A 22,572-nucleotide genomic window follows, 5' to 3' on the forward strand; every position below is an offset into this window, starting at 1 on the left:
CATTAATGTCATATGCTTCATGTACATCATGATTTATTTGTTAAATCTGTTTCCATTGCACTTTGTCACATTTCATTCCAAGCGTAAAGACTTTCTTGCAATATCTCAAGATTTTTCCCTAAAATGTTCAGCATTTCCACGACTTCAACTTAAAACAGATTGATGGAAATGTAACTTCATAAACTGGGCAACTGAACAAATTAAGCCCTGTTTTAACTCTAAACTGGTTTAGACTTGGGCTGAATATCTACCTGATCACTGTTGATGAAGGACTGTCTTCAATGACAGACAGCACTGTCTTTCAAGTACTGTCTATTTATACTGTTACATGTGTGTAAAGGTTTGGACACATTTTCCCACTTGAGTGGGGGAATGTGTCCAAACTTTTGACTGGTACTGTATATACTTTGTGTAAATTATTCATGTTTCAATGTGCACTTAATTCTAACATCCATGGACAATCATGCACCTTACTACCATAGCAATATTCACCTGACTTGCACTAATATAACAGTGTACTATACGCATCACACCAGGTACATTAAAGGGTTTTCAAAACAGTCCCTGCTCTCAACTGGATTCCAATGCGACAATAAGCACTTAGTCAAAAAAATAGGAGCACTAAATGTTTATTCTGATTGAAACATATCTCAAGGCTCAACAAGTCAACTATTCAGCAAACATCATGTATTTAAGTCCATCTTCTCTATTGCTCTTGGTGCCAAGGATATAGGGAAGGCATGACTATTAGAGGCATTAAGTCTGTTGACTTTGTGATCTGCCAATAAAGCCTCGATGGTCACATGCATCAGATGCCAATCTCTTCAGTATCATCAGAAGCATCAGCCAGTGAACTGTCTCAGGACTTCAGTCTTCCTGCCTGGGCTATCTGTCGGGTCGACTCCTAGATTCCCATACTGACTAGAATGAGGAACAGGACAGTAATGAATTATTCAAGACCCTGAGTAGTTTTCAGCTGTCAGATGGAGTCTAGCTGGGGCAGCAGCTCTAACATGTGGGTCAGCACTGTTAAAAATAAATAATAGCCGTGCTCATTTACTGTAACCTGCACAGTGATCACTGACTCCAACAAAGAATATCATTGAGATTATGTAAGCATGCGTCATGAGCGGACCTGAAACACAGCTTCTCTTATCAGTGGCGTTTATGATTTGCATGTGATCTCTGTTTCCTTTTGATGACCCCTACGACTGTCTGGAGCAGAGCAAGTCATAAGTTACAGTTACAATGGAGTCATGAGATTTTACCACTAATGATAGCTAATTATATACCAACTGTGACAAAACAATGACCTGAATGCTGAGAATAAAGAATGATTTGATCAAGTTTTCAAACTTTGTGAAAATGTTTGACTGTACTGCATTTTAAATTTATAAGAATAGTAACTTGTGTGTCCATTTACAGTGCAGCCAAACAAAGTTGTTTTACTAAAGAAGAAAGTTGATAATTCTAGGGCTGCAACTAATTATGATTATTGTTATTATCGGTTAAAAAATGGTGAAAAAGGCCTATCACAACATTCTGAAGTCCAATGTGACATCCTCAAATGTCTTATTCTGTCCAACCAAAAGTCCAAAACCCCCAAATATTAAATTTACAGTAATGTAAGTCTCAAAATTGAGAGCCTTGAACCACTGGCATTTTTGCATGAAAATTTACTTTTTGCATGAAAACATTTATTTGATTATTTAAATAGTTGACCATTAATTTTCTGTCGATCGACAAATCGGTAAATTGAGCAATGCAGCTCTAAATGATTCACCAAAAATCACTTGGTTGTCTTGGTTGTAGATACATCAGTGCTATCTTCAGCATCAAATACATTGCCAGTGAAATGGGAGGCTTGACAATTTGAATCCTGCGCTGGACTCAACAATGAAAACCACGATATATATACACATGTTTGTTGCAGGTGGAGAGGAAATCCTCCTATTGGCCAGACAGCTCATCCAAAGCCTAAGGAGGCAATACAACACTGAGCTCTCTGACAAGCAATTGGGTAAAGCAGCACAAAAACAACTCTCAGAAGGCTTGGCTAGAATCAACCAGAGCCGGCTCCTAGGAAAGTACAAGGTGCGGCGCTACAACTTCACACTGTACCAAAGGGTGATGTGGCCACTGAAAATGTATGAAATTCCCTCATCAACAGCCAGCGGAATGGACAGATTAGCCAATTTGTACATCTGAAAATGGTTGGGGCTAGGACCACTGTTTCTCTGACATAGGACTCTTCAAGGCAAAGTCACTCTAGCTGCCGATTCAATCCATAACCCTGAGTTACAAGCAGGAGAAGTCTAGATTAGTCCTGGAGTTAAGAGAGTTCACAAAGCCACTAGTGAGGAATGCACATGTCCCCATCAGAACAGGCCGGAAGTGGCAGGCAAACATGAAGGTCAACAAGGCCACTAGTGGACCGCAACATCAGGAGATTGTCGGTAGGATGCAAGTTGGATGAGCAGAGCTTGGCTGGGGAGAAACTCCATGCTTCTGGTCCAAGGCCAAGAAAAAAGAACAAAAACCATGCTCGTGCAAGGGCAGAGCAGGAACAATACAAAATCAAGGCAGTATTGCAGGGTTGACAGGGAAGTTGGACTGCATGGGAGGGCACTCTCAACAGATCGGTCAGCTGGGCCGATCTGTGGAAGATCCTACAGGCCAGACTCAGTTTCCTACTTAGGGCGACCTATGACACTCTGCCATGCCCCAGAAACCTTCATCAGTGGTTTGGAAAGGAGGAGAGCTGCCCCCTCTGCAACACCACCAGTGCTAGCCTACAACATATGCTGTCAGGGTGTAAGACGGCACTGACACAGGGGTGCTACAGATGGCGACACGACCAGGTCTCGAGGAAGCTGGCTGAAGTTTTGAAAAGTTGCAGGCAAGCCGCAAACAACAACCAGCCCACAGTTGAAAAACGGCTCATCCAGTTCATCAGGCCTGGAGAAAGGTGGGAGACGCTGGCTTGCAAGGCCTTCAAAGACTTCTTTCTCCAGGAAAGGATTGGAACATAAGGGTCAGCATCAGTACACAGCTGCATTTCCCTCCTGAGATCAGCACTACACTACTCCGACCGGACATAGTGCTTTGTTCTGCTGTTGCCAAGACTACTCTACTCATTGAGCTCACCATCCCTCGGGAGGAGGGAATGCATGCTGCCCACAAGCGTAAGAGGACAAAATACTCAGAAGTGGCTGCTGAGTGCAGGGAGGCAGTCTGGACTACTATCATCTACCCTGTAGAAGTAGGCAGTCAGGCCGTCGTAGGTGTAACTAGGACGAAGTTCTGCAGAGCAACGCAAGTCTTCGTTGAGGACGTGGAGGAGGAAGGATAAGAATTAGGGGTCCAGCCAATAAGAACTGCTCTGCCACTAGGAGATGTTCAGAGGTTAAAACATCAATGAGCGGTGGTACCCGGGTGATGACCCTGCAGCTGACCCCATGGTGCCATGGGAAGCGTGACAGAAAAACGGTCACTAAGAAGGTGCATCAGTGTACTAATCAACTCAATCACATTTCACTTTGATGATAAACTCTTTCTCAGCATACACTTTCTAAATGACATCATGTCCGTGTTGCCTTTAGCGGGACACATTGATCATTTCTCCATGATCTCGCTCACCTTTCTCCTGACCCTCAGAGATGTTTTGGTTATGGTTGGCCAGGACGAGATTGCTGGAAGAAATGGTGAGATTGGAAAAAGGAAGATACAAACTCAGTGACCTTCTCTTTGGAAAAAGCCTGGACTACGTGTCCATTTGAGAAACCTTCAGCACAGTGGCAGTTACTGATTCGCTTTGAGAGCAAAGGGGGGGGAAAGGCTAAGCATGCAAGTTTGAACTATTATGATGATGTATTGATTGTTACTGGAACAGCAGCCCCCCAAGTCATAATATGAAAAGGCTGAGTGGTGTTGCATCGGTAATCTATGTGGCTCTGCCAGAGGTTAAGCAGGGGGTGTTTGTATATATAACCTAATATGGATTATTTTTCAGGAGGGCTGCTCACTCTACAAATGCACACACACACAAACACACACTCACAGATTCCTAGACTTTCATGTATAATGCATCAGATGTCCAGTTTTGACTGTACAGTAGTAGTTGCCCTCACAATGATATCAGATTACTCTGCGTTTTCCACCAGCTACAAACACACAGCAGGGGGAATTGTTACCCAAAACAGATTCCGTCTCCTCAGACAATTTGTCCCATTCTTTGGGCCAGGCAAGCTCTTTCCGCCAGAGTAGGAGGGATGGAGGAGTGTTTTGCGCATTACAGACGTAGGTTGCCTGCAGGGTCTCTTTGCTGCACAATTACTGCTTTATGAGGCTGCTTAACTGAAGCCAAGGAAGGAGAGCAAAAGAGGCAGAGAGTGTGAAGATGTCTGGTCTGATCTCCGTTTCTACATCACTCTAGGCTCTTCCTCATTCTTTGCTATTTGGCAGTGAGAGCATCCTTTTGTGTCTTTGCTTAGACATTGCCTCTTTGCAACTTTTTTCTCTTTTTATGCTCTTCAACCTCACAGACCCTTCAGGGGGGGTCCATTATTACAAACTAATGTTGCATGGATGAGTGAAAACAGGAATTGATTATAAATTCCAGAAAAGATGCTAAGTTTCCTAAAAATGAAAATATATCATGTTGTGTATATATAATATAAGTTATCTTTTTGTGACCAACTTTTTTGTAGTTGACAAAACAATCTCACCACAAGATCCACTTAGTGCTTGTTCTGGAGCTTTTGATTGTATGACATAATCTTCCTCAGCAGATGGAGTTCCTGAGTTCTGGAAATATAGATGGTCAAATTTCCATTTTTTCTGAGTACTTGAAGGATGAGGAATCATTAGAGTCAATTTGCAACAGCTAATCGATTAACCGATTAGTTGATCAACAGAAAATTAGTCAGCAACTATTATGATAATTGATAAGAGTTATGTTTTAGACCAAGTGCCAAATATTTGATGGGTTCAGGTCCTCAAAATTGAAAATTTATCGCATTTCCTTGTCTTACATGATAGTAGATTGATTATCTTTGAGTTTCGGAGCATTGGACGGCCAAAATAAGACATTTGATGAGATTACCATGGGCTCTAGGTAACTGTGATGGGCAACAGTTTTTGATTTTTTTTTTATAGACCAAAATGATTAATCGGAAAAATTGGAAGATTAATCAATAATGAAAATAATCATTAGTTGCAGCCCTACCTTAAAGAACTAAAGTTTTTTTTGTTGTTGTTTTTGTCAACTACTGTTACCAAGGTCAGGAACAAACTTTTTATCGTGATTTTTCACACCAAAGCACATGCTTATAGAACTAAACATAGAAATGCAAAGTAAGACGGAAAAAGAAAAAGAAAACCTTGTGCAGACATCTGATTCATCCTCCCACAGTCCCATCTACCCATCTTCCATCCCTCTTTCCACTCCACAAATCATTGAAAAAATTTAACATGACAGTCTGCACATGAACAATTGCAGGCATATTCAATTTAAATATAATATTTAATTAAATCAGCAGCGGCTGTCTTAATGGCAGCTGTTTTCTTGTCATTAAGAGCATTTACACACATCCTTGTCATTTCTAGAGCTAAAAAATGGTGAAAAGAGGACACCCATTGTTTAATATATATAGGCTATGTGGGGGTTTCCATCTTAAATAGAAATTTCTTATTGCGATCAAGCCAGTATGAGAACCTTCTTTTGATAGCTTGACAAATTAAGGGTGAGTCATTTAGTCTTATAATGCTCGGTAGACATGGTATAAATACCACATTAACATTTATCCCACTTTGCACGTTTGAATGATCATTTTAAAAAGCTGCTTTTTTATTTTTAAGTGTGACATATCTTTTTTTATGGTTTGACTGCCTCTGTTCATATCATCTCTCTCTCTTCTGCTTCTCGTCTTTAGTTTTGTCTTGTAGAAGTTGGTAGATGCAGTGTGAGCATCAGTGTGTGCATGAGAGAGATGATCACGCAGTTAAAAATGCCATCTACACCCATCTGGATCCCTGCTCTCTCGACTGGCTGCTCGTCTGTGATAACATGAGCCCCATGCCCTCAGAACATTATAACCTAATGGTCCATGCTGCTTCTGTCACTTTGTCTCACGGAGCAAGACAGAGGAGAGAGAAGGATTTAAAGAGTGAAAGAGGGAGATACACTAGATAGATAAAGAAGAGAGAAAATAACTTTACTTCTCTCTCTTCATTATTTACAGTTGGTGGGGGAAAAAAGCGTCTGAATTGCAAAGCTGCTTAGCGGTATGATTCAGTTGGGGGATTTGAATCTGCTCTCACCCCCACTTCAAGCACTGGAGTGGGGGCGGACAAAGAGGGAGATAGAGGGGGAGTGCGTGCATGTGTGTGTGTGTGTGTGTGTGTGTGTGTGTGTGTGTGTGTGTGTGTGTGTGTGTGTGAGTGTGTGTGTGTGTGTGAGAGAGAAACAGCGTAGGAGAAGCACAATCTGGTATAGCTCCATGTGAAAATGACCTACTTCCTGTCAGCTTGCTCTCAAATGGATTGCTGTTTTTCTGATGTGCGCAGGAGAAGAGGGGGAGGTCCTCGGAGGGGTCTGGGGTAGCAGTTGACGTGGCACGGTTAAATGAAGTATAAGTAGGTGGCTCTGGGGACCCGCAGTGTATGAATGAAATAAATGTGAGTGTGTGTGAAGTGTAAATTCTGTATGCATAGCTTGTATAATGTGTACTCACCTGCGCATACATTGTTTGTGTGCTCTTCAGAGCAGTAGCACGTTTCATGATGCGCTGCTCACTCTCTGCCATGTTAATTACCCCGAAGACTCGACTATCAGAAAGCCAATATTTGAGGGGGCAGGCCTCGCCAGATGCTCAGTGGTCAGGTGTGTGTGTGAAACTCACAGGATGTTATTTATGGCAGTGATCTGCTTTTCAACAGGGATGTTTGTTTGGTTTAATATGAAATGAGGAACTTTTATGGCTTTTGTGTATAAGGGTTGGAAATGGCTATGAGTATGTTAATTTAGGTCATGAGTTCTGTCTTTTGGATAGATTTGAACAGGTATGTGGAACTCGCTGTCGAGCTTAATCCCTGTGACTCTGACTGGCTAGGTGAATTAATTTAATCCATCCTCATAACCCTACCTCCTCCTCCTCTCTCTCTCTGTCACACACATGCTGTTTCATTTTGCCTCCTTTCTGTTTTCCAGTTCCTGAGGACCTGTCTTTGGAGGAAAGAGATGAGCTGTCAAACATACGACGCAGGAAAAAAGAGCTTCTGGATGATATTGAAGTGAGTAACAGTCCCACAATTATATTTTATGTGTTCCAGCTGTGGAAAGTTACCATAACATAGGGCTCGATATTATCCTCTATTGGCTTACATTTGAATTGTATCTTTACATTATGACCTGAGGAGTTATCAAATGTAATGCTATAGTGTTAATGTTTTATATGTGATTTTTGCAAACAGTTGCCATGTTGTGATATGTCCATATATTGGAAACGTTTTCTATCACCTCTCAATGGTGGTATTAAATGGTGTGTAACCAACAAATTAGAAACTTATTTACTTGTTACAATATGTCTGTCTCTTTCTTCTATTAAAATGATAACACACGTCTTTTATTTTCTGCTCTGCAGCGGCTGAAGTTTGAGATTGCAGAGGTGATGACTGAAATCGAACAGCTAACCTGTGTAGGGGAGAGGTGAGCTCCTTGTGGTTTCCTTACTCTTACTCTTCCTCTTCCTCCACTGTCTCTTTCCTCTGTGTCTGTCTGGGTAAAAGCTAAATTTTTCATTCTGGAGCAACAACAGTTGTTTTCATTATCAATCAGTCTGAGAATCATTTTTCTCATCTTTTACTCCATAAAATGCTAGAAAATAAACACAGAAAAGCAGCCTCATCTCAAATTTGATAAATGGAACCAACAAATATTTTTGCTTTATAAATGACAAATTACTATTGATTATCAATTGTTCCTGATTGATTTTCCATCAGTCAGCCAATTGATTAATTGACTTATCGTTCTTAGGACCAGTTCATTCTTTTAATAAGAGATTCAGCCATACTGTTTCTTCCACTGTGAGCGTCACACCTGTCGTTGTGTGTGTGTGTGTGTGTGTGTATGTGCGTATATGTTAATCCCCTATTGTATGAGGAGTGATTCAGGACAGTCCCCTGACTAAACATTAGCTAAACAGTCTTCATTCAGAGGCTTCCATTTGATTGGTTGATAAGGTGGAGTGAGGCCGTGTGTCAGGCTGTGTCTCAGGTGCAGCTGGCAAAGGGGTTTGGGCTATTTTCAGCACATGAGAAGTGTAGGGAGCATGCACAGAGACACAAAGGTGGAGATTTCCCTGTTGGGCAAAATGTGTTTTGAAAATGAATAACACCGAAATAGGAACTATTCTTCCAAATGGCTTCAAGATGGTTAACCCTCTGAGGGGACACTGTCTGTCTTTGCACAAGTGCTGCACAACTCTACTTCTGCATTTCAGTTTTTTCAGTTTACACCCACTGTAAACTCAGTCTTCAGTTTACAGAGCAGTAAATAAACAAAGTGATGGTGTGTCCTGGATGAACCCATCACAAACTGACAACTGACCCCACTAAACAAACATAGCAGCCTGGGGACAACACCGCACCTTTATCTGTCACATGACGGATGTCTCTATCTTTTTTTTTTTTTTTTTTAATGCAGCAAAACCACGCAAAGAAACAAACAGATTGCTATGGGGAGGAAGAAGTTCAACATGGATCCTAAAAAGGTCAGTCCCTGACCGGAACAGATCTACTGTCTGTCAGAATCAATAAAGCTGAAAAAGTTGAATCCCATTTTTAGAAATTTACTGAAGTTCTTGAATGTAGTTTTGAAATATCTCCAAGCCATCTGTCAAGGCTATTAAAACAGTATAAGACAGGTAAGAGTGCATTCTTTTTTTTTTAAACAGGGGATCCAGTTTCTCTTGGAGAACGATCTTCTCCAGAACACCCCAGAGGACATCGCACAGTTTCTCTACAAAGGCGAGGGGCTGAACAAAACGGTCATTGGGGACTACTTAGGGGAACGGTGAGCTCTCCAGTTTTCCCCCTGTTTTCCTTCCACCTTTATTTTTCCTTTCCCCATCTCCCTGTCAGATCTGCAGTGCATGCGCTCAGATGTGGGCATAAAGCCCCAGGAAATTGGTAGTCTGGATTTATTGAGCAGAGCAGCGGCGGGAGACCGTGCCAATAAAAGAACTGTGCGGACATGTGGTTCTTATCGAATAGAAATCAATGAGGATAAGACTGTCAAAACAACAGGGATTTTATGTTGCTCAGCTCAGCCGACACAGTGGCTTTCTGTCTGAAACTGGTGCTGTGAGTTGGCTGTAGGATCATACTTTCCACCTAGACCCCCAAATGTATGAATCTGTCACTCTACTCTGCAGTGTATTTCCAAAATAACCCTGTTAACAGTTTAGTGTCTATTTTTTCAGTTTCTGTTTGAATGAGAAGTGTGTCAATAGTTAAACATGTGGGACACGTGTTCCTCTTCTCCTCTAGGGATGACTTTAACATTAAGGTCCTCCAGGCATTCGTGGAGCTTCATGAGTTTGCAGACCTCAACCTCGTACAAGCCTTAAGGTGAGTTTGTGGGTGTTCAGACCAAAAATAGCACAAAGTTAAATAGAATGCAAAAGGGCTGCGTTAGTGTGGGCGTGTTCCTACAGTACAGGAACCAATGAGAAGATGAAATTGGATCCACTCTAGTTTGAGCAGTACATCCATTAATTTGAAGTCTTATTGGACAACACAGTGCACAGAGGTTTATAATAATATGAGAGCAAATTTTACTACAATGTTATCATGGACTCAGTCGTCGTACGTCTTGACAGTTGCGATTTAAACAGAATTACACCATGCATGTTACAAAGTAATCTCTGTCTGTCTGTTCATTTATTCCATGGGTTCTTTCTTCTTCTAGATGTTAATGTAAAGAAATGAGTAGCTGAGGCATGTTGTAGAGTTTAAAATTCACAGTGAATATCCATAGACTGTCATGTACGTTTGCATAAATATTTCATGATCTGTCATTATATTCTCTGTCTTACTTCCTGCTGTTGCAGGCAGTTTCTGTGGAGCTTCAGACTTCCTGGCGAAGCCCAGAAGATTGATCGTATGATGGAGGCGTTTGCCTCCAGGTACTGCCAATGCAATCCTGGCGTCTTCCAGTCCACAGGTACTACACACACACACACACACAAATACTCACCCAACACACACTACTGTATTAGATATATGAGTCAGACTCAGCCAGACAGTCCAGGACAGATAACATGGGCCAGCCAGACCACCTCAGCCTCAGATCAATGCTTCTGTCTTCTCTCATTAGACAGCTGGACCTGTCTGAGTGGTATAAATCTTTAGCATGTGGCCACAACACTGGAGATTTTCATAAAACACTGGTGCACACGAACCCTTTCTGACTACATAAATGTCTGGTTTTAGAGAATTTCTTTGAGGTTTCTTTCTCTTATCCTGTGCCTGAACTTGACAGGACCAACAATCCAATTCTTCTACATTTTCCACTGTGGTTAGCAGGTTGCTTGCTAATCGCAGTGTAATCAGTATCAATGTCTCCAGCAGTGATAATGAAATTGATCACTGGTCAATAGCGCAGCCTTTGCTCATCGCTCTTCATCTGCTGCCCCTGTGTTAAACAGGCGAGTGTTGAGGAGGACACAGGTGACAGCTCGGGTCATGATTATTGATGTGGTGCAGTGGTGACACACACAGACTTAGTTATTGGTCACGTCAGAGGGCTGTTGTGCACATTGTGTCGTAAATTACAGTGCAGAGGATGTTGACTGGGACAGTTAGTGTGTGCGGATGGATGAGGTAGAGGATGGTTAGCAGGAGTTACGATGTAGATTCATGAGATCAATGGATCATCTGTGTGTATGTGTGTGTGTGTGTGTTCACAACCTGTCAGGAACACTCTGACTTCAATGCAACATGGCCTTGGAAGGCAGAATGTGTGTGTCCCCCAGAATATGTAGCTCTTTGTTGATTAAATTCTCTTTTTTATTAGACAGAGTCCTAAATTTGTTGCCGAGAAAATCGATTGATGGATTCCTGTCTGTTTAATCACAAATCATCAGTACTGTGCCTCACATTTTGGTGTTTGATTTGGGCTCCACTGACTTGACGTTAAATATCTTTAATAATTTCTACACTAATCCATAAACATGTTCTGATTTCACTGTGTGTAATCACCTCCACAGACACCTGCTATGTCCTATCATTTGCCATCATTATGCTGAACACCAGCCTGCACAATCCCAACGTCAGAGACAAGCCCCCCGTGGAGCGCTTCATCTCCATGAACAGAGGGATCAATGAGGGGGGAGACCTCCCAGAGGAGCTACTCAGGGTGAGAGCTTTGACTTTATTAGTTCGTTAGGTTTGACAAATGTATCCAATGCAGAGCAGGTTTGAAATACTGCATTTGGTGACTGTAACTTTCACAATTAAGATTAAGAATAAATGCTGTATTATGATTTAGCACAGAAAAGAGACCTATAGGAGGTATGCAAAGCAGAGAGTCATGCTTCACTAATTGAGACATAGCAGCTCAGCAGAATGAGATCTTCTCCCCAGATACCGATGCTAATGATCTTACGTGATCTCTCAAAGAAAAAGACATAAAAACAAGTAGATCTACACACGTATTGCAGGCTGACGACTGTACCAAAGTGCCCTTGGTTTCATTTAAGTAGAAGACACTTTGTTAAAGACTTTCTCATCACCGTGCTTCCAGAGTCAGCGAAGTATGAATCATTTTCTCTCACTTTCCTACACTGAAATAGAATCTGTCAATGTCATGTTTAATGCGCCGTTAATCTGAAGACTGGGTTGAATGTTTGGAGATGGAGGCAGAGGTGTGTGTGTGTTCATCTGGAAGTGTGAAATGTGAACTAATGCTTTTCTGTTTCACACAGTTTGCCCTCTTATCTCTTTCCTCTCTCTTTGTACAGAATCTATACGACAGCATCAAGAGCGAACCCTTCAAGATCCCAGAGGATGATGGGAATGACCTGACGCACACGTTCTTCAACCCAGACAGAGAGGGCTGGCTGCTCAAATTAGGTTAGTGTGTGTTTCTCCGCACATTCCCCTGCTGAGGGGAATGCAAGACATCCCGGATGGCTTTATTTGGTTACTCTTGCACTTTTCTCTCCACAACTGTGGCTTTATCCTCGCAGCTGAACGAGAACTTAAACGGCTCGATAGAGGTTAAGGACAGAGGCTACTGTCTCTCACGCACTCTCGCTGAGTGGTGAGGTATCATGTTCTAGATGCAGTGAAATTTTAGTGAAGTGTTGCCGCTCAAAACATCAACAATATTGTGTTGTCTTTAACAAATAAAGATGAGATTCATAAATTTCCTTGAGCAACATAACATGCTGAAAAATGTTCATGTTAGCTAGATGTTAGTCGTTCATCTTTAAGTCAAGCTCAGTTTTACCGACTATCCAAAGTTCTCCAACAATGCCAGAGCAACCGTCATTACATGTAAAAATTATGCATGGCTGTCACCCTTTATAACACCAACATTATAATTCATTCATCATTGACAGTCAGTTCTCAATCATCATCATGAAACATCTATAAGATAATCAGGGATTTACTTTAGAGCGCTCATTAAAAGAATCTGTATAAAAGATCTCTTTGTAAACAGCAATTATACTTATTAGTTATTGTACACTTAACATCTTGGTTCACTTTACTTCCTTAAGTTTATCTTTTATGTTGGGTTTTATATTGTGTTTGGAAGTTCGGGAAAGTCCCCTTCGTTATTTTGGACAGAATGAAGTTTGTTGTTATACCTCCAAAAGTTATTATTGCATTATTGCACAATCAGTTCTCATGAATACCAGTTTACGTGTGGGAAATAGTAGATGTTGTGTGCACCCATCGTTTAAACATGGCCCCAGACTTGTGAATGTAGTTTGGCAAGGAACACACAGCTTAACTGTTTATATTGTATGTGTTTGCGTGTGTGTGTGTGTGCATCTATGTGTGTGCCAGGGACTGGATGGGGTGTATGCTTTCCCAGTGAGGTAATAGATTTATAACATCTTGTTTTTACTCTGTTGTGCCAGATGTTCCTCTTTGTTTACATGTGTTTTTGGTTTGGACAACACTCCACGGTTCACACTACATTAAAGGCATTTTCTGCTGCTCTTTGCATACCTATGTAGCATCTCATCACCTTTCAAGTCCTTTTTTCAGCACTTGTTATGGTTTTAATTTGCACCTCTTAAGTTGATTTATTATTGAACATAAAACCATTTAGTAGCCTGGATATTGTTTGTCAAAGGTTAAAGGGCAAATTCACTGCAGGTGATGAGGTTTATGACTATGTTCACACACACACACACCTGGCTCTGACCTGAACATTCTTCTAACTCTATGTAACGTCTCTGTAGCCTCATCAAACTTGCGAGTGTGAATGCAAATAGCCCCTTTGTGGCTCACAGACCTAACATGATTACATTCTGGTACTGTTCCTCCCTGGAGCCATTTCCCGCACGAGTTCTCACTATAATATTTCTAATTTGACTCTCTAAAAATAAACCCTGGAGGATGTGAAGGAATAAATGTCTTTTTTTAGCAAATCTCTCTGTACATGGAGTGTAAATTTGGCCACGATAATACAATAGCCAGAGTCTGTAATGAAATGTAAGGAAACCCGGAGCCTTTTATAATGGTGTGTGGCCCATATATAGAAAACAGGAAGGAAATGCTGCAGTGGAAAGTGCTGCTAGCAAACATAACCGTAAGGGATGGTTAGTATTGAGAGGAACTAATCAGGAATGTTAGGTCAAAGCACACACACACAGGAAATCATCAGAATGTGCTTGAGTATGCTCATGTGCACGTCTTCATGTTTTGATTCATGTTTAGACGCAGGGATGTAGGTGCAAGTGTATGCTTGTGTTAGAACATGAGCGTGACTTTCTGCTCGCCTGCATGCACACATTTACATGTGTCTCCCACCAGGAGAGCTTCCTCACTGTCCCTGCTTTACGTCTCTGAAGCAAGTGGTGTTTTCCTCCAACACGAGACTCTGCCGCCAGAGGCGGAATTCTGCTTCGTGTTGGACGTTTGTGCTCGTTCTCTCTTTGCTTTTTTGGGGGGAGGGGGGGGGGGTCGTAGTTTGCACACGTTAACACGTGAGGTGGTGAACTTGCCCTGGGGTTTGGTGTGTGTTTGTGTGCTTACGTGTGTGTGTGTGTGTGTGTGTGTGTGTGTGTGCGTGTGCGCGCTTGTGTGTGTGTGCCTGTATGAGTTCCTTCAGGGTTGCTTTTGGTGCCACATTAGGTTCATATCAAGTGCTGTTTGCTCTTCTCTCCTGAGAGCCAATAAGATTTTATCCTGTTTCCTTTAAAAATGAATAAGCAAAGTCAGTAATTATTTATCAGTTGTGTGAGTCATCATTTAGTGAAGCTTGGAGATAGTGGTGGTTGATTGTAATCACACACGGGGTATGCCTGCGTGTTTCAGAAAGTCAAAGTGAGATAAACTGTTTTCTCATAATCAGATTGACATTTAACTCTTTATGCCACAATGGTAGCAAAGCTTTAAACTTTGTTCAACATTTTGATGCAGCCCAAAAGTAAACAGCTGACCTGATAAAAAAAAGAGGCTCAACACCTGAAACATGTATTGTCTAACCATGCACCCAAAAATGTTTCACTTTCACTTTCTAATACCTGGAAAGAATGTTTTACTTCGTTTAAATCAGATCCACGATACAGAGCGTCACATATTAGTTTTTAGTGCTGTTGTTCACTGTACTGTGTACTATATGTATTCATAGAGGACAAAAAGAAAAACAAACATCAAAAAAGCCTTAAAAAACTTAAAAAACATAAGAAAGTCATTACCATCTTAAGAAAAGTCTTAAGATGGTAATGAGACAATTCTCATCAGTTACATTTATATGAAAATACAATTTTAACACAGAACACAGGACCTACAGCCAGCCTGTCCCAGACTGTACAAGTATGTTTCATGCAGTGTTTCAAAAGATAAGAACACTGGACAGAAACTAAAGTTATAAACTTTAGATCAGAGAAACATACAAATTGATCTTTCATGGGCATGTACAGTATTGCATTATATTATGTATGTCAAATTGTCATATGACCATATGACCACATGATCATGTGGTTGATGACAAGGAGCCTTTATCACTTGACCATTACAAGTAGGAAACTGACTTTTCAGTCAATTTCATTAATTGTTATTTATTATACTATAATATTCTACATTAGTTGAATGTACTTTTAAAGTGCACAACAGTCGGAAAAGAGAGGACGTGGCTCGGCTTCATAAAGGAAAGTCACATCCCTGCTTTTTTTCCTGAGGGGAGACAGCCAGTCTGTCACTGTGGCCATTGTATCACTTCCTGTGTCCTCTTCCTCTTCCTGTCAGGGGGCCGAGTGAAAACCTGGAAGAGAAGGTGGTTCATCCTGACGGACAACTGTCTCTACTACTTTGAATATACAACAGTGAGTCTCGCACTAACATTGTGTTATCATGTGTGCATCTTTGTGTGTCTGCAGAACAGGCCTGAGGTAAGCAAAGTGGCTGCTTAACGGCCTTCAACCACCAAATGAAATGAAAATGGTTCCTCTGTTCTTTTTTTTTTTTTTTTTTTTTTTGGTCATAATGAATGTATTTACAGATGAACCCTCTGATTATATGATTTATATGGTGCCTGAATTCAACTGGGAGGACATTCCGGGATTCGAGGGTGCCATAACATATTCTAGGACAAATAACAACTTTTTTTGCTCTTCAAGTAAAAATTACACAGTGCCAAACAGATTAAACATGACAAAATTTTCTCATCCAAAACATAGGATAATTTATCACAAAAGTCAAACAGAAGTGAGGTCATGTAGGTCTTATGTAAGGTCATTTCTACTTGCTTCCACAGTGGTTAGCAAATGCTACTACTTACATTTGGGATGTTATCAAATCATGATGCCTGTCACCTCCAAAAAGCCTTATGTGTCCATGACATATATTTATTCATGTGTATGTGTTTCCAAATGACTGTTAGTGCCCACATGTGTGTTTGTTAGTGTCCCTTTCTGTAAGAATAAAGTTTATATGTGCGTCCTTGAAGATTTTTATCAGTGCCTGTGTGTCCCTGCTAGCTGCTGCATCAGCACTGTCCTCTCTCTCTACCCTGATATTATCCTTCAGGACACTATCATTATGTCCCGTCCTCTGGTCTGTCTGTTCCACGCACACATTATCTACTCATTTAAAGAGCAGCGAGGACGAGAGGAGAAAATTAAGTTTTTGCTGCGGGGACATTTCTGAAAAATTCAAATCCACTTGGGGTCTGATTATACGATACTTTGACAAACTGAAGACTCTCTCTATAGATTCATAACTCCTCCTTGTTACCTTGGGCTCCTTTTTAGCTCATTACTTGTTTATTTGTTTTTTTGTAATTCACTCCTACATTTTACTTATTTATTTTGCGTATACTCTTTGAGTTATTAATACTGTAAAGTGACAAATCAGGCAGTGTGAGTTGTTCTTGGTGTTGGGGGGGTTTAGAGGTAAAAACCAGGTGGGAGAATGATTGAGGGGGAGAAATGAGAAACTACCTGTACAGTGTATGGTTGTGTTCTTGTGTTTTTTAGAATAAACATAATATACCAGAAAGAGCAGCGAGGATGAGAGGAGCATTATATGATTTGTTGTATGATTTGTTTTTATTGTTTATGATTTGTTTTTTATTTTATCCTCACATCCCCACCTCTCTCGCCATTCTTCTTTTTCCTGATCTCTTTCTGTCCATATCTTCCCTTTTTGTCTTAATCTTACATAAGCATCTCTCTTTTCTTTGCCTTTGCCTTTCCTCTTTTTGCCTCTTTCTCTCCCTATGCTGCTTCTCTGATCTATATTCTTTCTTATGTGCTTGCTTTTTGACTGTCTTATCAATTCCCCTCTCTTTGTATTCACTTGGTTGTTTTTCTCCCACCTCTCATGTTTCTCTTCCCTCTCTCCTTAAGGACAAGGAGCCTCGTGGGATCATCCCATTGGAGAATCTCAGTATCAGGGAGGTGGAGGAGCCCAGGAAACCTGTGAGTGTTTTCTCATGAGAGACCTCACCCGTAAATCACACCTCAAGTATTTCTTCTCCTCTGTTACGGTGTTTATTGGGTGTTCGCACTGTAAATAATCTCATGGTCAATGTGCAGTCAAACCTAATTATCTAACATTATTGATGCCTTGCTCTCTGTCCCCCACCAGAACTGCTTTGAGCTCTACAACCCAAACCACAAGGGCCAGGTGATCAAAGCCTGCAAGACAGAGGCGGATGGGCGTGTTGTTGAGGGAAACCACGTGGTGTACAGGATATCAGCACCCACGCCGGAGGAGAAGGAGGAATGGATTAAATCCATCAAGTAAGACTCCTCACAAGCACACTTAAAGGAATAGTTCAACATTTAGGGTTTATTTGATTTCTTCCCAGGAGTTAGATGAGAAAGGTTTTTATTCATCTGGAGTCTCCACTGGTTGCCTGGCAACCTCACTGTGACAACAACAATCTAGGAAGTCACTGTGCCCGGCCAAGAAATAGTCCCACACATAAGCAACCATAAAACCGCAACTTAATGTTTTTACACTTTGGTTTTTGTATAGATTAAACAAAAGAACTCTAGAGGTGTTGATGGGCTGATTTTGTAACTTTCAGGTCGAACCAGTATAGCTGTTTTCCCATTTCTGGTCCTTATGCTAAGCTAAGCTAAACAACCGCTGGCTGTAGCTTTATATTTAACGGACAAATATAAGAGTGCCATTGATCTTCTCATCTAACTCTCGTCAATAAAGCAAATTTCCCAAAATGTCAATCTATTCCTTCATTAAAGCCGTTTATGGGTCAGCTTTCAAAATTTTACATTTCATGAATCCTTGAATTTTAGTGGGTTGTCAGATTTAAAAAAAAAAAAAAAAAAAAAATTGGGAAAAATTTAAAACACTCACTGACACTTTGAAGAGTTCTATTATGTGTCAGGCAGCCTTGATACTGGTCTCCAATGAGAGCCAAGAATGCCCCCTTTAACATAATATAGTAAAACGTGAATAAAGGTCCTTAAATCAAGCCGGAACAAGCATACAAATGTGGTGAGTGGTTAACTTCATGTGCTGGTTACGGTGACAAAGCTGCCACTCAACAATGGTTTTCATACTAAAATATTAACTACAGACATCAACCTTTTCAAATAACTAGGTATTGCCACCTTGAGTGATACTGAAATCTTGTCTGGCCCAAGAACAAAACTGATATAAAAGAGACCCAGAAAATATACTGATGTGGTTTTAAACACACCTAAATCTATACAGATTATGTCATTATAATATTAAATAGACAGTAAAATAGACAGCAAATGTGTGTTTTTTCTCCATCACATACTATGCATAGCTCTCACAATAATAACCTTGCTGCCAGTGACCTAAATGTTGGATGCTCTGTAATCGCCTGCATAGAAGATGGTGCAATGTCAAAGAGAGTTTGCTCAGCAGAACAGAACACTTGTATACTGTAATATAGTGCAATCTCCCCTGCTCCTCTTCCCCCTCTCTCTCTCCATACTCTCAAAGAGTATTCACCGGGGAAGTGATGGGGGATTAGTCACTGCTTATAGCACCCCAGGGGTGAGCCAGCAAACCCAGTAAAACCTATCCAGGAGAGGCAGCTCCAAACCGGGCTGATGCATTCGCAGCCACGGAGGCTAACGTGCTTCACCAGAGGGGTCCAAGAGGACTCGGGGGTCTGGGGAGATAAAAGGCTTTTTATGGAAATCATGATTTTCCCCTCTTCTAAAGTAGAAATGATCCCAGAAGCAACGCTCTATCTGCTTATCTTGAGTCACAAACACACAGACCCAGATGATGCTGGACCAACTGGGTCAATGAAGAAAGTAGGCTGCTGTCTCTTATAAATTAATGCAATGCTTTGGTAAAGGAGAAAAGTATGTATTTTTACATTTTATATGTTTCATTTCCATTACATATTTTAGGTTTCTACATATTTTGTAAGGACAGAAATGAGGGAAATGTTACTTTGTATTAGTCACGGCAGCCCCACTTGGATTTGATCTCTCTCCAGTGGAGTTTTTGTTTTATGAAATTGGGTTGTGGAAAATGACAATGAGCGGTATGAAAGAAGGGGATAGTCATCGTACACAGACTCATTCTTTAGCGCGTGGCGGCGTAAAGGGAATCGGAGATATCCGCAGTGGGGGGTTGAGCCTCTTCTTGCTTTGTGCTGGTGCTAACAGGATTTAGCAGCCGTGAAACTGGGCTCCTAAGCAGAGTCCAAATGGCTTCCTGACTCGCTCGCTCTCGTTGTGCGCTGCCTTTGCATCGCTCTTAAAAGGGGAGCGGGAGTACGGAGAAGAGTCTCGAGCGCCATTGTTCACCCTCCTTCAGACCTATAAACCTACAGAATTGCGGAAGGGAGAGTGTGTGATTGTGTGTTTTACTACGTACTTGGCTTGAGTTCTGGAGGAGGGAATCAGTGAGAGGTTCCAGCAAACCGGAGTACCAAGAAAAAACTTAGGAGGGGGTGAGGGTGGGGGGGTGGGGGGGTTCCTCTTCAGAAACCATGGAAACCGAACTAGGTCACTGCACAAACTTTTTTCTTTTTTTTTTTGATCTAGTTAAGGCAGGGTTTTGTATAAATGTGCCTACATTTCCATATCAAAGATGCTCAAGACCCTCCTCTCATGTGGCCTTGTTATTTATTTCATTGCTGTCCTTTGATTGGCTTCTCCAGGGCCAGCATTAGCAGAGACCCCTTCTACGACATGCTGGCCACCAGGAAGAGACGCATCGCCAACAAGAAGTGAAGAGGGACAATCTTCTCCATGTACAACCTCCAAACCCCCCTCCATCTTTATCTCACATACAATAAACCACACACTGCAAAAGCTGGTTCACCACAGAAATGACTGCCAACCCCAAAACAGACTCAGATCCTGAAGACGAACCTCCAATGAACTGTCTGCAAGTCATGTTGGGGAGACATCACACTCTACCAAGAGGCCAGCAGAGCTCCAGGAAACTCAGATATGTGGACTTGCAAGGAGCAGCAGCCAGTTTGTTTCTCCTCCATCTCACACACACCCCCTACCTCCCCCCTCTCATGCTTATAACATGTTTCTAGATCTCGCAGAAGCACAACTGCCATGTTTCAGGTGCACATGCATGCATGTGGGTTATTATAGACCAATATGTGTGTGTGTGTGTGTGTGTGTGTGCGTGTGTGTGTGTGTGTGTATGCAGCAGTGTGTGCATGCTATAAGTGCACACAGCTTCTACAGTATGGGTGCATAATTGTTCCCTCCACTGTGCTTTATGAAAAAAGGTTGTAATTCAAAATCAGATGTATGGTCAGCTAGACAGAGCAGGATTTTAAGGGTGAATAGAGACACCTGAGTGAAGGAGGGAAGAAGGAAGAGACATGCGGACGGAGAGAAGAGGTGATTGTGAGGCAGCAGGTAGATCAGTATAACCTCACCTGGTCCATGTTGTCATCTCACTCTGGTGCTGAGTTCTTCTCCCCAGATGCCACGGCTGACGTGCTGCTCAGAGTAACCTCAGAAAGCAACGCCGGCTTACCTTTAAGTTCCTGACAAAGCATTACAGTCTTGAGTCAGCTGGGCTGATTTCATTTAGAAGTGTGGAGCAGAGAATTTTGAAATGTGCATACTTTTTATTTTAGTTGAGTAATAAAGGCGCCTTTGCCAAGGCTAGAGGTGAAACTTACCTTTCGGACTGAATAGCACTTTCAGCTTAGAAAGTATTTTCAGTCTACTGGCTAGGTTTTATTAATGGGTACCAGTCCGATTAAGCTTTTTTTTTTCCCCCTTTTTTTTTTCTTGTCTATGGCCTATGTCAGTGAAGGTCGATGTATTGTTGTGATCCTGTTTGCATTTGGTTTGTAATCCTAAAGATCTTTGCTTGCTTTTGTGTTCCTCTTTAAAAGTATATAAATATAACCTATTATACTATCATTTTGTATTTATTTTCATTTGTGAAATGGTTTAATACTACCTGTAAATGTTAAACAATGTATGCTTAAGTTATGTATGTATATATAATGTATAGGTTTTCTGGTCTCTTTGTTGTAGTATGCACACTCTGTGTAACATGTTTGAGCCTACTGGCAGAAGTTTGCATCAGCTGAAGTTTGGGGTCTTCTATACAAAAGCCTTAAACATAAATCATAAAAAAATATGATGACAAGGATGATGATGATGACGAAGAGAATATTTGTGCTTTAGGGTCAATAACTGTGACGATGCCGTTGAAAAGCCATGACTGGTGAGTGAGAAAGATGCTTGTATTTATGATGATAATGAAGATTATAGTGAAAATGGTGCTTGATGTATTGTTAATGATGACGATTAGAGTACAGTGATATCGGTGATGATGATGATGTCAAAAACTATAAATTCTACACCAGTAGTTTTCTATGTGATTGTAAAATACAATGAAAGCCTTGTGGTCTGGGCAGAATATTATCTTCTACTGCCCTGTGTGGGCTTATAGTTACATTAACTTTTATATTCTCTGTAAAAGCTATTGGTCACGTTGTAAATTACGTGTATCTATATAAAGTATACATAAAGCTTACAGCAGATGTATGTCGTATGTATTATTGATGCTGGTCTTGACCTACATATTTGCATAAGTAATAAGCTGTCATTAATGAATTATAGAGATATTTCTCGTGAGGCACTGTGACAAGCTCCCTGAATACATATCATGTTGTCCTCAATCGTGCAGAGCAAGGTGGTGTCTACCTGAATATGGTCAAATACATTGTAAAGTAACAGGAGATGAAGTAGAACAAGAGGAGTAAAGGAAAACATGTCTGGTCCCTGTGAGATCTGACTGAGAGAGAAGATATGGAACTGAATGACTGAGGAGAGAGCGCCCTCTATTGGTTTGGGAGGGAAATATCTACAAAATAGTTTAGGTGTCAATAATAATAATGTTTAAAGATGAAAGTTAAGAATACAAACCAAGGGTTGAAGTAAAGGGTTTGATAGTGTTTAGGGCCTACCAGTCCTAGTAAAGGCAGCTTTGTAGAATTACAGTTTTTCTTAAAGTCTTCCTCCACTAAAAAATGTGTTTTGCTTGTTGTTACTTGACTTCAGTGTAGGAGCTTCACTGTGCAGAATGATGTATGTGCAGAATTTTACACTCGAAGGCTGTTTTCAAATTCAGCTGCTAAAAGTGGAAAGTTTCTGTTTTTACAGAAAATCTGAGTTTAAGACGTGTACCTACGAACATAATTTGTGACATCACAACTAGTTTGGGGCCAAACGTGGTCCAGTATGGATATGTGACATACACTGAGAATCGACACTTCAAGGAGACATCTTGTGTTCAGCCGTGAAATTTCTGAAACTTACAATATTTACATTAACATGGATTCTGGATTTCTAATGAGGTAAAAGGAGTAGATGTCATTTTAAG

General features: G+C 41.0%; 1 protein-coding gene across 2 annotated transcripts in view; it reads left to right on the forward strand.

Annotated features, from left to right (window-relative positions):
- cyth3b (cytohesin 3b) overlaps positions 1-21,723 on the forward strand; it is a 36,163-nt gene extending 14,440 nt beyond the window's left edge. For both annotated transcript variants that reach the window (XM_067615882.1, XM_067615881.1), the window contains exons 2-13: positions 7,211-7,293; positions 7,644-7,708; positions 8,705-8,771; positions 8,955-9,073; positions 9,550-9,630; positions 10,113-10,225; positions 11,271-11,419; positions 12,024-12,135; positions 15,490-15,566; positions 17,091-17,162; positions 17,332-17,486; positions 19,862-21,723. In XM_067615882.1, the coding sequence (XP_067471983.1) occupies positions 7,211-7,293; positions 7,644-7,708; positions 8,705-8,771; positions 8,955-9,073; positions 9,550-9,630; positions 10,113-10,225; positions 11,271-11,419; positions 12,024-12,135; positions 15,490-15,566; positions 17,091-17,162; positions 17,332-17,486; positions 19,862-19,934 (1,166 nt within the window). In that variant the 3' untranslated portion in view covers positions 19,935-21,723. The remainder of the gene's footprint in view (positions 1-7,210; positions 7,294-7,643; positions 7,709-8,704; positions 8,772-8,954; positions 9,074-9,549; positions 9,631-10,112; positions 10,226-11,270; positions 11,420-12,023; positions 12,136-15,489; positions 15,567-17,090; positions 17,163-17,331; positions 17,487-19,861) is intronic.
- The last annotated feature ends 849 nt before the right edge of the window (positions 21,724-22,572 follow it).

The sequence above is a fragment of the Thunnus thynnus genome, chromosome 17 (assembly GCF_963924715.1).
Source record: "Thunnus thynnus chromosome 17, fThuThy2.1, whole genome shotgun sequence".
Taxonomy (NCBI): Eukaryota; Metazoa; Chordata; class Actinopteri; order Scombriformes; family Scombridae; genus Thunnus; species Thunnus thynnus.